This window comes from Poecilia reticulata, chromosome 13, assembly GCF_904066995.2.
Source record: "Poecilia reticulata chromosome 13, P_reticulata-male-v2, whole genome shotgun sequence".
NCBI lineage: Eukaryota > Metazoa > Chordata > Actinopteri > Cyprinodontiformes > Poeciliidae > Poecilia > Poecilia reticulata.
Genome location: NC_088842.1, coordinates 7,653,025 through 7,669,318, shown reverse-complemented (window position 1 = coordinate 7,669,318; position 16,294 = coordinate 7,653,025). Strand labels below are relative to the sequence as shown.

At 36.6% G+C, this 16,294-nt stretch overlaps 1 protein-coding gene across 10 annotated transcripts in view; it reads left to right on the top strand.

Moving 5' to 3' along the window:
- Positions 1–16,294, top strand: part of ncam1b (neural cell adhesion molecule 1b) — a 117,056-nt gene that overhangs the window by 54,268 nt on the left and 46,494 nt on the right. For all 10 annotated transcript variants that reach the window (XM_081615067.1, XM_008424977.3, XM_008424980.3 and 7 more), the window contains exons 3-6: positions 2,708–2,917; positions 5,993–6,136; positions 9,504–9,641; positions 11,703–11,820. In XM_081615067.1, the coding sequence (XP_081471193.1) occupies positions 2,708–2,917; positions 5,993–6,136; positions 9,504–9,641; positions 11,703–11,820 (610 nt within the window). The remainder of the gene's footprint in view (positions 1–2,707; positions 2,918–5,992; positions 6,137–9,503; positions 9,642–11,702; positions 11,821–16,294) is intronic.

Genomic DNA, 16,294 nt, shown 5'->3' with positions numbered 1-16,294 from the left:
GGGTTAATGCTATCATTGGAATCAGGTGTGCTGGAGCAGAGACATCTAAAATATGCAGGGCGGTGGTCCCTGAGGACCAGAATTGAGAGAAACTGGTGAATCTCGAGTGTGAGGTTAGTAATCTGATCGAGCCAGTAGTCCTTTGGTTGGTGAAATGAGATTGTGTCAAAATGAAGAAAAAACTTGACATTTTTAATCCCTAAAACAGTTAGCAGTTAGAGTTTTGATGTTTTATAGGCTTACTTTGTGAAACAACTCAAATGGGAAACACGAGAAATGGTGAAACCTACAATGATTTCCAGAGGAAGACACACTTTGTTCTAACCTGTGCTTTAAATAAGAGCACATTGTTGTGTTTTTTTAATAAATATATTTTATGCAAATGTAAACTAGTTTGAAAAAAGGCAACTTTTCATATTACTTTTTTTATTTTATTCGATTTAGGTTGGACGCTTAAGTTGGATCTACTTTTCTTACTTAATTAATAATACCCATTACATCAACAATCTTCAGTGTGTTTTAATTTCCCTAAATTAAAACAACAGAATAGTCAAAAGGCGCTTTCACACTGCACGGAATAGTACGGAACAGAACGGTTCCAGCCCTGTTGCTTTCGCCTTACACTGAGGGCGCCATCGAAGCGGTGCCGGACGTCATTATTTTTGAAACTAAACAATGGTTTTGATGTAGCGGCCGACTGTGCTCGTTCATCAGCGAGTAAGCGGAGAAAAAAAAAACCTCATCATTAGACCAGGTGATTGCACTATATTGAGACGAATCCACTGCTAATTAAAATTAATAATAAAAATATTGAAAAGGGCACTCTTTACAAAATAAAATACAGTTTAGTGAGAGTCAGCCAACGGAAAATCAACGTCTGACTCCATAACAACCAACGGCCAATCAGCTGCTGCTTCTAAGCAGAACCGCTTGGCCGGCACGATTGGAACCACAGCTCTTGTGGTTCCAGGGGGCCGGATGGAACCGGTCGCAAGTTGTAATGCAAACACGCTCGGAACCGTTCTGTTCCGTACCGTTCCGTGCAGTGCGAAAGCGCCTAAAGATAAAGTTGTGAAAAGTTTAACGCAAGTCGAGGTTAGGTAAATTTAGGTTTTGATAATTTCTCAGAGTTCTGTTCAATCCATTATTTGAGAATAGAAAGAGTATGGGACAAAAACAGGCTGGGGAAGGGAAGCATTGATCAGAGAAGTAGCCAAGATAGCCATGTTAACGTTGTAGGAGCTTCAGAGATCCACAGATCAGGTAGGAAAATCTTTTTACTCCACAAAGATTTGGGTCCAGTCAGATTATTATTTTTTTGAGTGGTCGTTCACACTACTAATTACATGCGACCGTAGTCAGACGTGTGTGTGAATGGCTTACGACCCCAAAACCACCGAGAGGAGCAGAAGAAGAGCGTAGACGTCACACAGCACTGCATTGTTTACAGAAGGAATAATGGACGCCACCATCAATGGATCGACTTTAAAATGATTCAGTAACAGGAGCCAACAGTATTGTCACAAGACGAAAACAAAACAAAGGAAGCTAATAAAAAGAAAGCACAGCTAATAAAAATGAAACACTGCTAAATAAAAGGAAGTACAATTAATTTTGCAAAGCATCGACTACAACTTTTGTAGTGAAGTCTGTTTGGAAGTGTCATTGGATTGTGAAGTGAAGCTCTTCACTGACAGACTTCTTTCAGAATTTTCAGTCATAATTATCAATCACTGTTTACCTCCACATTTACCATGTCTGGCTTCTTCTGGTGCAGAATCATGACGCATCTCTAATGTCAATGACGCAAAAGTCAAATAAGATGCAACATGATAGTTCAAACTACAAATAGCCTTAGTATTGCACTACACAAATCTGCATTCATTAAAGAGTACTGGAAGAAAAGTATTGCTAAAAGATCAGGCAATCTGTTCAAAGTTTGCGTTCAAAAGACAACCCTGGAAGTAAACCTGCTTGAGGCAAAGAAAAAAAAGAGTGAAATGAAGGATTACCTTCCAGCAGGGCACAGATTCTAAGCATACAGCCAGAGATACTTTGGAATAGTTTAGCTCTGAGCAGAATAATATGTCAAAGACTAGACCTAAAACCAAAAGGGAATCTGAAAATATATGTTCAGAGATACTCTGCCTGAGCTGGAGCTATTTTGCAAATAGGAATTGTCAAACATTTCAGTCTCTACTGCAAAGGTAGAGAAATACACAAGAAGAGCTTAAATCGCAATGGCAGGTTGTTGTACAATGAAGTCAGAGTGGTTGTGTACAAATTCAGGACATGCTTTCCATGAGTTTTGCTTCGGTATTGTGTTGCATGGCTTAATGTTGGTGTATTCTAAAATAATCCAAATAAAATACATTAAAGATTTTGGGTGTCATGTCAATTTGAAAAGATTCAAGGGGTATGAATTGTTCAGCAAAGCTCTTTACATGATGCAATCATGATGAAATCATGTCAATCAGCTACTTAGTTAAATCTTTTTAAAATTAAAAAAATACATCATTATCATATCTTTATTCCAGACACAGAAAGGTCCATAATAAAAACATGAAACAAACAAAATAAGAAGTAAAAAAACAATTCACCCGCTTTCAATATGTCATCTGCTGAAAGGATCTGATTTTTCTACTTGAAGTGAGCCCACTATCGCTGTCTCTTTTCTCATCTCCTGCTCGTCTTTCTGTGTACCTAGTTGTAGGCGTTGCCAAACACGTGGACTGGTATGGCCCGAGTGGGGAGCGGATAGCCCCGAATAGACCAGACTTGACTGTAACCCGCAACGATGAGTCATCTTCCACCCTCACATTTTATGAAGCCAAGACCGATAGCGCCGGGACGTATAAATGCGTCGCCACCAACGGAGACCAGCAAGCTGAGGCAACCGTTAAAGTGAAAATCTTCCGTAAGTGCCGTCTCCCCCTCTCCTCTCTTCCACGGCAGCCTTTAAAAATGTTAAATCATACAAACAAGCATGCAGGATGAAAAATAAAAAGAATGGGGTTTTGTTGTATTTTATTGACTGCTCAAAGGCAACACATTATTCTTTTTGTTTGTTCAAGTAAGGGGTTTTTCCATCAGCTCAATAAAGTGTTGGAAGACCATTAAAGGGCTGTTTAATGATCCTGTCTGGTGTGTGGCTCTTCTGAGTAATGGGTTTTATTTTGCTTGAATGCCAAACATCAACAAATGTCCATATGATGAAATCAGTTTACTCAAAACTTTTTTTTGTCCTTTAGCTGTTTTAGTTCTTTATTATAATTATTTAATTTTAAAATTTTTTTAAATGCACATTTACGGTACACAGTCCAATATTTTACAAAAGAAGAATGCAGCTTCATGAATATTAATTTTGACTTTGTTAATGCTGGGATAACTTAGAAAGTTGTGTTTTTTATTCAGGAAAACATAAAGGTAATTAGCCTTTATAAAACTTGCACCTGCTTCCTCACACCACCGCAGTCCCATGAAGGTTTGTCATCAGTCTAAAGGTTAGCAGGAGAGGCAGCAGACTGCCGATGGACTACACTGTTACGCCTCCAAAATACTAATAAAAGCAGCAAACTGATCTCAGAAACTTCACTCCAAGAATCCCACCGATTGGGTCACGATTCCACTAAAAACCTGGTCATGTTCTTTATTCTTTGCACTGACAAGCATTTGTATTTTGTAAGTATGATGTGTTTTGGATATTTTCAACACATCTTTACAAAGCTTTGGTTATATTGATCATTGTGATAAATTTCTGAATATGAACGTTTTCATATTGCTACATCCAATTACATCAATACCACATTACCGTGATTCTGCATTAGAAATTACATACCGTATTTTCTGCACTATAAGGCGCACCTAAAAACCTTCAATTTCCTCAAAAGCCGGCAGTGCGCCTTATAATCTGGTGCGCCTTATATATGGACCAATATTGAGCCACAACAGGTTTAGCAACTACGGAAAGCAGCCGCCGACTTCATTTTCCCCCGTAGAAGAAGAAGCGCGCGGTGCATGCTGGGATAGTTGTCAAAAAACTGGTTTGTTAATAAAGTTTGACTGACCTATCTACCTACAGACAGGATAATCAAGTCGTCTGCAGGTCCTGTAGCACCACGTTCTCCACAAACATGCTGTGCGCGAACGGAGAAGGGTGACCATCGTCCGGCCACGCCCCGGCTCAGTCGCCGAAGGCTCTCCTCGCTGACCCGAGTCGGACTGTTTTGTTGACATTCTTTATGTCAACAAAGTAGCTTTAGACATTCATCCGGGGTTACCAAGGGACCAGCCCCTATACATTTAAAGCCGGGGGGGCGGGGGAAGAGAGACAGACTATGGCGGCAGCGTGTCGGTTGGTCTGTGTTACCCAGAAAGCAGTTGGGCACAATATCGCAACACCAACACCGTGAGTGAAACAATGACTGGAGCAGCCTACTATATAAGGTACTCGAGACCACTTCTTTATTGGTGAACGGAACAAATCGTGTCCTGCATAGGTTCAATACAGGACGGGTGGCAACCGTAACTATAGCGTCTATTCCATGCACCTTATAATGCGGTGTGCCTTATATATGAAAAAAGTTTTAAAATAGGGTGCACCATTGAAGGTGCACCTTATAATCCGGTGCGCCTTATAGTGCGGAAAATACGGTACATAAGGTTTTTAATTATGTAATATTGTAGTGGTCTATACCTAAGTCCTGTTGTGTGCTGAAAAGGTCAGAGGCTAGTGTTTTATTCAGTCTTTTAAAGGGACGCTTTCAGCACTTCATGCCGTTGTGATTTTCAATGCATAAAACCCCAATTTTTTCTGGTACAAAATGGACACTTCCACAAGGGGAGGTTTTCAGTGGATTATGCATCATTTTGTGCTTACCAAGAGGACATTTCCTAAATCAACCTAAAATCAACTCAGAAAATAACCATCGGAATACATTTTATGTATTTTATTTCTTTTTATTGAAAGGAAACGGTTACTTTAGTTGATAATGAGTTGACTGTTCCAGATGTGGATCAAATCCAACTGCACAAAATAATCGAATGGGAGTCTGATACAAAGTTTTCAAAGGATAATATATATTTATATTTTATTGTTTTACAATGACTTTTGATTCTATTAGAGCATGGGGGTCAAATTCCTATTGGGTGACATCAAAGGGCTGGTTGAGGCAGAACTTTTTTGGTAAAACTACCAATTAAAAATTGTTAAAATATAACAATTTGCATTGCATTCGATGAGTACTTCTAAAAATTCAATACTTAACATTGAAGTGATTTGGCACTATACAAATAAAAGCTGCTTTGATTTGACATAACAGTTTTATGCTAACACATTTTTATTTTGAAGTTCTGTTTCTGTGGCACTCAAGAGTCTAGAAACAGTTACAGCGGGCCGGATTTGGCCTCAAATTTGACACATGTGCGTTACAGTTTCACATTTTAGTAGATATCTACATTTGTTTTGTTCTTTCACTAACTTTGACATTTATTTTATTGCACTAAATTGGTTTATTTTCTTGTTTTAACTAGACTGTGAAGCAGCTTGGTTAGCCTGGGTTGCTTTTAAATGTGCTAATTAAGTAAATGTGTTAAAAAAAAAGTCTTCAAAATGGCTTGAGGAAGAGATTAAATAGAGAATGAATATATGAACAGTAAAATTCACCAGGAACTATTCTTATGACTTTCACTCACATTTAATCCTCCAAGCTATCTGCCTCACTATGCCACAAAATGATCTGTATTTGTTCTTCACAAAAATTAGATCCAGAAAAAAACACTGCAACGTTCTCACCTCACAAAACCTCTGAAGTTAGTATAAGAAAGTGTAAAATATGCTGCTGATCTTGCACAACACTTCATCTCTAAAGCTAAAATGTTCATTCAAAAAAAAAAAAAAATGCATAAAGTTCTTCCGACCTCACTGTAACAATCACTGAATTAGATGAACCAAATCCTTGAGTGTGATTGTGGTTTACGTGTTTCATTGCAGAAAGAATAACCTTCACAAATGCACCGCCTCGCCAAGAGTTTACTGAAGGAGACAACGCAAACATCGTTTGTGACGTCACCAGCTCACCCCCGCCCACAGTCTTTTGGAAATACAAGGGAGCCAAAATACAGATGGAGAAAGATGGTAAGGCTGTTTGTTCCTGCTACTAGCTGTTGGTATCTTTTGATATTTAAATCATAAACTAGTCCTGTAATCCTTGTGATGCTTATGAACTCAATTAAAATTTTTAATGGAGATAATGAAGAGGGCCATGACCCCCTGTTCGAAAACGTTGGCTATCTCGCTGGCCCCCCGCGAGAGTCAGGCTCAGGTCATAGAAAGACACAGTCATTCTCTTCCATGAAGACATGAATGTAAAACTCATCAAATATATATATAAAAATTTTTTAAGAATAATTATTTTATACATACATAAAATACTTGTGTGCTAGATTTAGAAACTTACCAGAAACAAGCAAAAAAAAAAAAAAGGTTCCAGCTGGATCCATATGTACAAAAAAAAAAAAGTAAAAAGTCGATTGTTTACGTCAAAGTTTTTAACATATGTAATTAGTCAAGATTAATACACTAAAGTTCTGGTCCTATTATAAACCGTTTTGTGAAGTGAATCTATGCAGTATTAAATTTTATCATCATGCGACTTATAATGCATCCGTTCTGTTCTGCAGTGTGGTATAATTAGGGAAATCTCCCCAGCCTATATAAAGCTGTCAAAAGATAGATAGAGAATTTCTGAAAGCGCATTCTGGCACCCAAAGAAAGGCTACCTAATTATATTTATGCAGATCTGCTGGTGTCACAAAGTTAAAATTGCTTGTGCACCACTGCTCATGGCTTTCTTCTCTGGGGTTTATATGTGCTTTGAAAGAAAAAAAAAATTAATTTGGTCTCGGGTTTGAAAATAAAATCCACTCTTCGTCTCATTCGACACTGGCAGTTTAATAACGTTAGTGTTGGTTTTGCTTACTAGGAAATAACACATGCTCGTGTGGGTTGCAACAGCGGTTTGGATTACAGTTTTGTGGTTCATATTTCATTTCAAAGTGAAAAAACTCCTGTTGCTTTGGGCATATTTTTATTTGCCTCCAGCTTGTTGGAGACTTGTAGGACATGTTAATAAAACTCTAACAAAATGGAAATATCTATCCTGTTTAGGTAGCAGTAATGCTTCACAGTTTGCAACGTTGAATCATAAAAAAAAACTACATTTATTACTATATTTGATAAGATATTGCTTGCAGATTTTAATAACTTGTAGATAATCTGAATTATTATTAACAATGAAACGTGGAGCAGTTGGATGCAGTGAGGGGAGAAAACATCTGGCTTGTGCTGTACCTTGCAGAGGTTTCAGCAGAAATCATTGTTGTAAGCCTGTTTGAGCCTCTGTAAGCTGCCTTTTTGTTACAACACTACAGGTGGGCAGAATACAAGAGGATTGGAAAACCTTTGAAAAGGAATATCTGCACAGGCAATGTACATAGAGCTAAATCCACAAGTAAACATGTGCTCCTGCATGGCTTACACCACTGTCTATAAATATCTGCTTCACCTTAAAGATCACTGCTTATGTAATGTCCTAAATAAACCCTTCTTATGACATACCTTTATAAAAAGGGTGGGAAAAAATGAAGGTTGGTTTTTTTTTTATTTTTACACAAATTATTAAAAATTTAAAGTTATGTCTGTTAGAAAACGGTACCTAAATGATTAAATGATTAATTAAATTAAACATGATTAATCGATTATTGAAATAATTTACTGATGAATTGTTAACTGAAGTATGTAGACTTTTAAAAAGGCCATTCTCTGAAAAAACAACATACAGCAATATTTTATACAGCAATATTGCAGTATGTTGCAATAAAATTACACATATAAAATTAGAGGTTATATAACATTTACAGTGATACTGGAAGTATCTTAAGTAATTTGCAGGCACATTTGCTGAGTCTCTAAGAAGAAAGTTAGTTGAGATGTTCTAAGGTTCTCAGCAAAATAAAAAAAAAAACTTTAAACTATTATCTGCCAGAAATGACAGGGAATCCATCTGTTTAGTTAATAAAGAGCTTCTTGCTGAAGTCCGATATGAAGTCAGGATTCTGTGTCCGTGAAATATTTCTGATATTGCAGTATGTTGTAATTAAGCCAAAACTACTATATATATGCATATATATTGCATTTGAGATAGAACTCCTGAAGTTTCACTTTTAATTTAAACTGGTTCAAATTCTGGGGAAAAAAAACTATTAAATTGCCTTTTAAGCACCTTTTGCTATCCATTAATTAATCCAAAATAAATTATAATCAGTAGATTTAGTAGACAGTATTTGTTTTAGCTGCAGATGTATCCTTTGCTACATTTGATCAAACATACACTAATGGAATGCTATGCTTTTGCATTTCAGGCAATAAAATGTTTTTTTTTATTATTTAATAAATTGAAAATTTGCTTATTTGCATATTTTAATGTATTTCTAATACTGTGTAAAAAAAAAAAATCTGAAGCAATAAAAAATCTGTAGAATGTGCCCTTTTTTTTATATCCAATTAATCATCAGAATAATCAGTAGATTAATAGTTTACTAAAATAATCGTTAGTTGCAGCCCTGTTTCGAAGGTACCAGAGTTTGGAGGAGTAGAGAGCAGCAGGTTTTGAGTTGAAGTCTATTATGAAGTTTCACAGTCAGTGATCATTTGTAATTCAATCATGTACTATACTGTAATTCAATATAGTACATGGAAATATTAATTAGTTTTAAGAAATATTTTGAATCTGACGCATTAAAATCTGCTTCCAGACCAAAACTATTTCATGACAAAAGTGAGCTTGTGATTAGTTGTGAATAAATGCGTTAAATATGCAGTTCAGCCTAGTCACAATGTAGGTTTTCTCTCAGATTATAGGGTTCCACTTATTAGATTATTTTTAATGACTAGTTTATTGTCCTTTATTAATTCACTGAATGCAACTGACTGTTGTGTAAAACACTTCTTTTTTCCAAGCCAGTCTGCAAAAATGTGTTTGAAACATATATTTACAGGAAAAAGGAACCATCATCTTAGTTTTGGCAGTTTCTTGGATATTTTTTTTTTGTTATTGTTTGTTTTAATTATTTGGCATAAAAATCTTCCTAAAACTTTGATCAGAAAGCCTCTAAGTTTTCTACAACAGGGCAGAGCTTTCAGGAAATAAAACATGAATTATTTAAATATTTTACAAATAAAGCTGTATTAATAATGTATTGCATTATTAATGTTGCGTGTGAATGTGTGTGTTACTTGAATGGATGGATGACTAGTTGTAGTGTAAAAGCGCTTTAGAGTGTTCTAGTCTAGGTGAAGCGCTATACAAGTACAGACCATTTACCATTTAATATAGACAAGAGTTTCCCCATTTTTTCCGCTCTGGCCATACAATGACAGCTCCAGACTGTAAACTTGTCAAAGTAACAAACAAATAACTCTTTCATCCTCTTTTTCATTTCAGTTCGTTTCAAGGTGCTAAGCAACAATCACCTTCAAATCCGCGGCATAAAGAAGACCGATGAGGGCATGTACATGTGTGAGGCTCGCCTCATGGCCCGCGGCGAGATTGATCTGCGTCCCATCAGCGTTGTGGTGAATGGTTAGCGACCTCTTCACATTGTTTCCTCTTCCTTTTTGTTCCTGGGTTCATGGTTTGGTGTGGCAGGTGTACCATGACGCACAAAGAAAGCAGTAGATACGGAAGAGGGGGGACCATGTTGGTTGTCATTGTAGCGAGAGTTGCCCAGAGCAACCGTTTATCAAAGATGTTCTATGCTAATAAAGCCTGTTTCCTGCAACTTCTGAGACACAGAACAGGACTAAAATTAGTGCTCTGAATGTGTCACAGTGACTGTTTCGGTCTCGGATTCTGCTATAGTTTTTTTTTTTTTTACATGTACAACAGTCAAATGTTTAGAACTGCACACTCTTAATGGGTTCATATGCCACATTACACTCTTATTGGCAAGTCTGGTGAACATGTGTCAGAACTGCAGTAGCATAGCGGTGAAAGCTGCAGACAAATCTGCAGAGTGTTGGGTTTCTTTTTTCCTATCAAACCTTACGGTTTTCTAAAGGATGGGAACTGTGAGGTAGCCTGGAAAGAATGCTGATTTTGTGTTGAGTGAACTGTTTCTGTATTGATTTGGCCTGGTGTTTTAGTATCATTGTTCATAAAAACCAAATTATATTTCCTGTTTTCTTGTAGAGTCCACCACATTTTTATTTAGGTATTTCAATGGCTTCTCAACTAGTTCTCTAGGGTCTTTGGGAAAGAAACATGTTTACATCATCAAAGTACAATATTCAAGTTAACATAGTGGAAACATTAAAAACTCATGTTTAAATGTGAGATGGTAGGACAGAAAAACCTTTTTTACTAGATCTATCAATTGATCTGCAGACTTTCCTGTAGTTCTCTAATGGCCCTTTTCCACTGGCCCCTTTACGGTGTGGCTCATCTGAGTTTAACACTACTCTACAGTTTTGGGTGATTTTTCTATTACAATTGATTGACTCCAAAGTCCGAAAAGTAGCACAATGTGATTTGTACACAACGCAAACACAACTCAATAATGGGGGACATGGGAGCTACAGGAAGAGAAATACAAGAAAGCGTAAGAGTTACTATTGTGACGCAATCAGTGACTCCACCTGCTGGCCAGTCAGCGACCGGCAGTCTTCCGACGTTGCGTTTTCAGCAACGATTTGGCTTTCTCGGAACGCCAGCGAAGAAGGTTTTAAAAAAAGGACTTGTTGCCATGTAGCCATTACTGGTGGAAAACCTTTATAACCGAGAAAAACGATGTCAAACCGCATTGAGTAGGTTATAAGATATAGGTTATCCAGCTATAAATGGGGGCAAGTTTAATGAAGTCCTTTTTGTAAAGCCATTTCCTAACTAAAGATTAGCACACATCTGCCCAGTGAAACAGGAGGTTTTTAGACAATACAGTGTTCATCTTAAAAAAAAAGAGCAAACTATTACAGCATTTTCTGGACTACAAGTCACTTTGAAGTACAAGTTACTCAATTCGCAACCGGTGACACATGTTGAAAAGCAGAACTCATGCTGCTTTTCTACGAACTCATGGAAACTGTTGACTTTGTTTTGGACGTCTGCCAGCAGTTTCCCATATGTGAACATGTTCATCCTGCTCTGTCCCTCTTGCTTTCATCCTGCGATTAGATTTGCTTGTTAACGTTAACTCCTTGGTTCATGTCCGCAAGTATGAATGAATATTCAACGCAGCAGTCAACACACCTGAATATAAGTCATAGGACTAGCCAAACTATGACTATTGAAAATATATCAACATATATTATAGAAACATATATCCAGAAAATATGGTCATTGAAAAGGTTTCTATTCAATGCTGCTAACCATTCCTAAAAGGAAAATGAGGCACCAGCATAAAAATGACAGTTATCATTAATATATGTACTCCAATTAAAGTTTGAAGTTTTAAAAAACTTATTCTATGTGAGATTATACTGCTTGCAATAAAAGATTTTTATTTCAGTACTTTTTAAACATCTTCGCTGAGGGTGCTAATAAATGTAATGTGTTATATTTTATTCTCTCTCTATCTTGTAAATGTATCTATCTCCATTTCTTGTTTTTTTTTCTTGTTTAACCATTTCTCTTTGTCTATATTAGTGCTCCCAACCATCAGAATATGGCAGTCAGAAGTCAACGCCACAGCAGAAGTTGCACAACCTGCCACTCTGACTTGTGCTGTTGATGGCTACCCTGAACCCATGGTGACCTGGATAAGGTAAACCTCTCTGACACGTAGAGACATTTGCCAAATTTTTACACAATTCAGTTATTGCTGTTGTGAAAAGTAATTTTATGAAGCACGGAAATGCTTAATTAACATAAGTGTGCATATAGGAATAATGTATCTTTTGCACTTTTTGAACAGAGACGGACCTATTTTCAGGGAAAATAAAGTAATGTAAAAGAAAAAAAAAAATATTAACATTTTTTAAAAATTTGCTTTTCAAACAAAATAAGTCTAAGTCTAAATGTGAGTCATAGCCTTCTCAATCAATGGAAATACATTCCCGGCACTACAGCAGCCTTATTCTAATTTGTTGTCCAGTTTTTGTATTGCATATTTATTTTGCTATTTTTATTTTTTATATTTGGTGACAAGCGCCAAATCTTTGTTTGGGCTTCTTCACCCTAATCTTTAGCCTCCTCCAGATATTCTTTCAGATTCAAATTTGAGTTCCAAAACATTAATATTACTTCCAGTCAGAAGACATGTTAAAATGAAAAAAAATCACTTTAAACCTGAATCTTAAAGGGATATGAATATTTGTGGTCTAGACTGGAGTTAATGAATTGGAAAACACCAGCAAATGCTTCTCGTTGCACAAGCAGACACAGACACCTAGCGTTAGCTTTAGCAAAAGGTTTCTGTAATGTCATGTTCTCATGTTGAGAAAAATTGCCATCTATTACATTTACAGCTTATTACTTTGTAAATTAGTCCAAAACAAAAGTAAATTTGTACTCCGGCCTGCTTTGAATCATTGATTTCACCTGGTGACAAAGCTGTGATTACTTTTTGTTAGCAGCATTAATATATAATTTATGCTTAAAGGCAATTCATGTCATAGTTTAAGACATTTTCCAATGAGCCAAAACAATTAAAACATAATATAATCAAAGCCTGTCCAAAATGTCAACGCAGTTCAGTTAGACGTTTGTTGAATATTTATTGTAAAGTTGACAGAAAAAGAAATGATTTATTCAAAGAACACAACACATCATTCCCACTGTGTGGTTTGGATCTAGGTTGCTACTTCGTTATGCCAGTCATTTAAAACGGTACCAGGCTGCTGATGCATAACAGTGAAGTAAAAGCTGGCAGCAACAAACTAATGAGGCAGGGCTAATCAAAAATAATGAGTTGTGTGAATTGTACGTGTCCAAAAACGGCATGAGTTGATATCATCGATACATGTATTTATGTATATAAATAAACTTACATTTTAAGATTTTCCCACAAGTTCATCAAGTGGTTTGTGTGAGATTAGCATCACCTTCTGCATTTAAGATGCTAATTAAGTTTAAGATTTAGTGAAAACATTCTAGTTATCTGGGATGTTATTCATATAGCAGAACTGCTCAATAAATGCAATATTAATTATTACTAGAGCCCAATATTCCATATATAACATAAATTGAATGACATGCAACACTAAAAATTCTACATTTGAGTTAAAGCCTGACTGAACCTAGGCAAGAAAATATTGTTTCTGTGTACAAGACACTTCAGCTTATTAGTGATGTTCTGCAGACTGATTTATTCATTGCAATAGGAAACTTAATCACAGGGTAACAAAGGTAAACTGAAACCTGAGGAGCAGTTTGTCAACAATAGCCACATTATCTGTGTATCTGAATACAGCCATTGACAGGCTCCTGCTTTGTTAAACTGTTTCCATTCATCTTATTTCCAAGACAGCAGATAATTACAGACAATTTAGATCCGGGGTCACAAAGTTTAAACAGCCCAAGAAACACTGTTAGACTTGGCTTTCTGGGTTTTATTGATAGATTCGGTTTATACTAGCTCTGTTAGAGAGGGGCGACGTCTTATTAAACACTTCACTGAAAGACAAAACAAGCTTTCAGACACTGACAAATAGAAGGTTAGAAAACAACGCTTCTTTTAGATTCTCTATTATGACAAGATAGAAATTAAACCGACTTTCAAATAAAGCTGACTGTATGCACCATGGATGGATTACATAGAAAACTGGTATATTTGGTTTTATAAGCTGTTCATGTTGCACGAAAAAAGTTTAATTCAGATAAAGATTTGAGAGCCTTAATTTCCTTCATTGTGAGCCTAGAGTGGTGTGCTATTCCCCTGAAAATCTGAGCTGTTAATTGAATGAGATGTTTTCAGCTCTGGGGGGAATCCAAACAAAGTGCTAGTGGTGTTTTGGCCAGTACTTTGCACACCAAAACATTTGCACTTAAGCAAAGTAAATCAGATTTCTAATCAACTATCAACTCTGACATATGTTTATGTCATTTGGGAAATTACAACTTAATTTGAAGAAAAGACAAAATTCTGAAAGAGGATATAGCAACTTTTACACATTTTCATTTCAGTTGTATTCCCGATTGTTGCTCATTAAAGTTATATCCATTTCCATGTTGGAATATGACAAATATGTAGGGGTCAAAAAGAGCACAATGCAGCTGAAAGTTGCAGAGGAATGACACCAAACGAGAACGTCAATGTTTAACATTGTTCAACCAACCAGATTGATCTGGTCACAGTGGAGCAAATATTGATTTCACAAAGTGAAGGTTTATGCTGTCATTTTATCAGGAGAATAGTTTTCTGAGAGCATTAGCTTGGAGACCTAGCCTTGCCATTACCTTTCCATGCAATTCTGCTTGATTCTCTTCTCCTTTCAGTGCTTCGTGTTGGATTTGTCCCAATGAGCTCAATTTCTAAGGACGCAATAGGCAAACAGAAGGAGGAGTTGTGACGTGGAGTTTTTGCTCTGTTTTTGAATTGTAATCTGCCTATTGTAGTTGGTTAAAGTGAATGACATTCAGTCCATGTTGGACATGCCTCCAAATATTGAGTACTTAAAGCTTCATAGCGTAGCTTCCTTCGTGATCAAGCAGTTGCATTACATAAATCATGACCAAATATTAGGACTCAGGTAAAATCTGACCAATCATTTAAAACTTCAACTGTGTCCACGTCTCAATCTAGCAGTTCCAATAGCCGAGGGTCCAGACCCTCTGGATGTTGCGAAACTTAGAACAGGCTATACCAGACCCAACCTACTGGTACTACACCAAAGACTTCCACTTGCTCTGCGGTTAACAGAGCCTGTTTGTATATGGGAATGATCTCTTGTGGAAAAGTGAAAACTTTGTTTCAAAACCCAAAAACTCTGCCAGCGCCCAGGTAATGATGAGTGATAAAATTATTATTAGGCACCTTTCACTGATGAAAAGATGATACTTTAATGTCTGCTCCAGTTCTGACCTGCACTGTTACGCTGATGTGACCTGGCATCGGCTCTCCCTGTTCTCACTGCATCTGTCACCAAATTAGCATACTTTATATTAGACAGAGAATGTGTAAATTTAACTCTTCCACTCATCATTTTGTTTTATTTGATAATGTTTGCAGGACAGGACATAATTTAACTGTAGTAATTTAGCTGGCAAAATCGTATTCTTTTAATGTCACTCAAACCAAATCTGGAGTCAATTTTGTCACAGCATTTGCTCTAAAATCTCCCTTTACGCTAATGCTTCATAGTAAAATATGAAAATATGCAGCAGTCAGACACGCACGTCTGTATTGGGCTGAAACACGGAAAGAAATTAGTCCCAGCTGAAGCTAATTATTATGAATACACATACAGGATGATGGTTATTAGATAGTGGTTATTGATTGAATCTGCCTACATCACCAGATGTCTGGTACTGACAACAAATAAAAAGTCAAAACCCCTAAAAAAAGACATTCATGCTGCTACTAAACAACACCCACGTCTCAGAAACTGACTGTAAATGCATTTTATATTCTGTTTTAAATATATATATTTTTTAAATGTAAACTTAAATAGTGCAGTAAAATTACTGGTTGGTATTTTAACCATGTGGAGGTGGACTGACATGTGTTAGCACATCTCAGCTTTACCTCGTCCACCACCTTAGATGCAGCTAGTTTTTGCCAAAAGCAACATAGCAAAATAGAAAACCAATACGACATGCCATCACCTCGATAAAAGAAAAAAAAGAGGGCTCATGTAGCCGCTGTGACTAAAGTCCCACAATCTTGCAATCCTGCAAGACACACATTCAAAGGACAAAAAACAACTCAGAAAGAACTGCCTTAGTGCAATCTGACAAATCAAGGAAAGACTTGAATTGATTTTACTTTGCGCAACATTACAGTGCAATGTGTGTTCATATAATGAAGCATTGTAGAGAGGAGTATCACAGCCTAACCGGATCCAAGCAGCACAATTCTTTAAGCTGCTCAGATAACACAAATTAAATAGAGCTGCATATAATTTTTGGCTACATGCCTCAATTATGTGCAAGCTATTTCTCTCAAAGTATACTTCACTCCCAGCTGTTGAAGTGTGTGCGCTCCAGAGGAAACCTGCCATCTGTTAGACAAGGATGTTACTTCCTGAACAAACTCGACATAAAGTTTGATTTCCTGTTTTACTTGGAAAATTTTATTT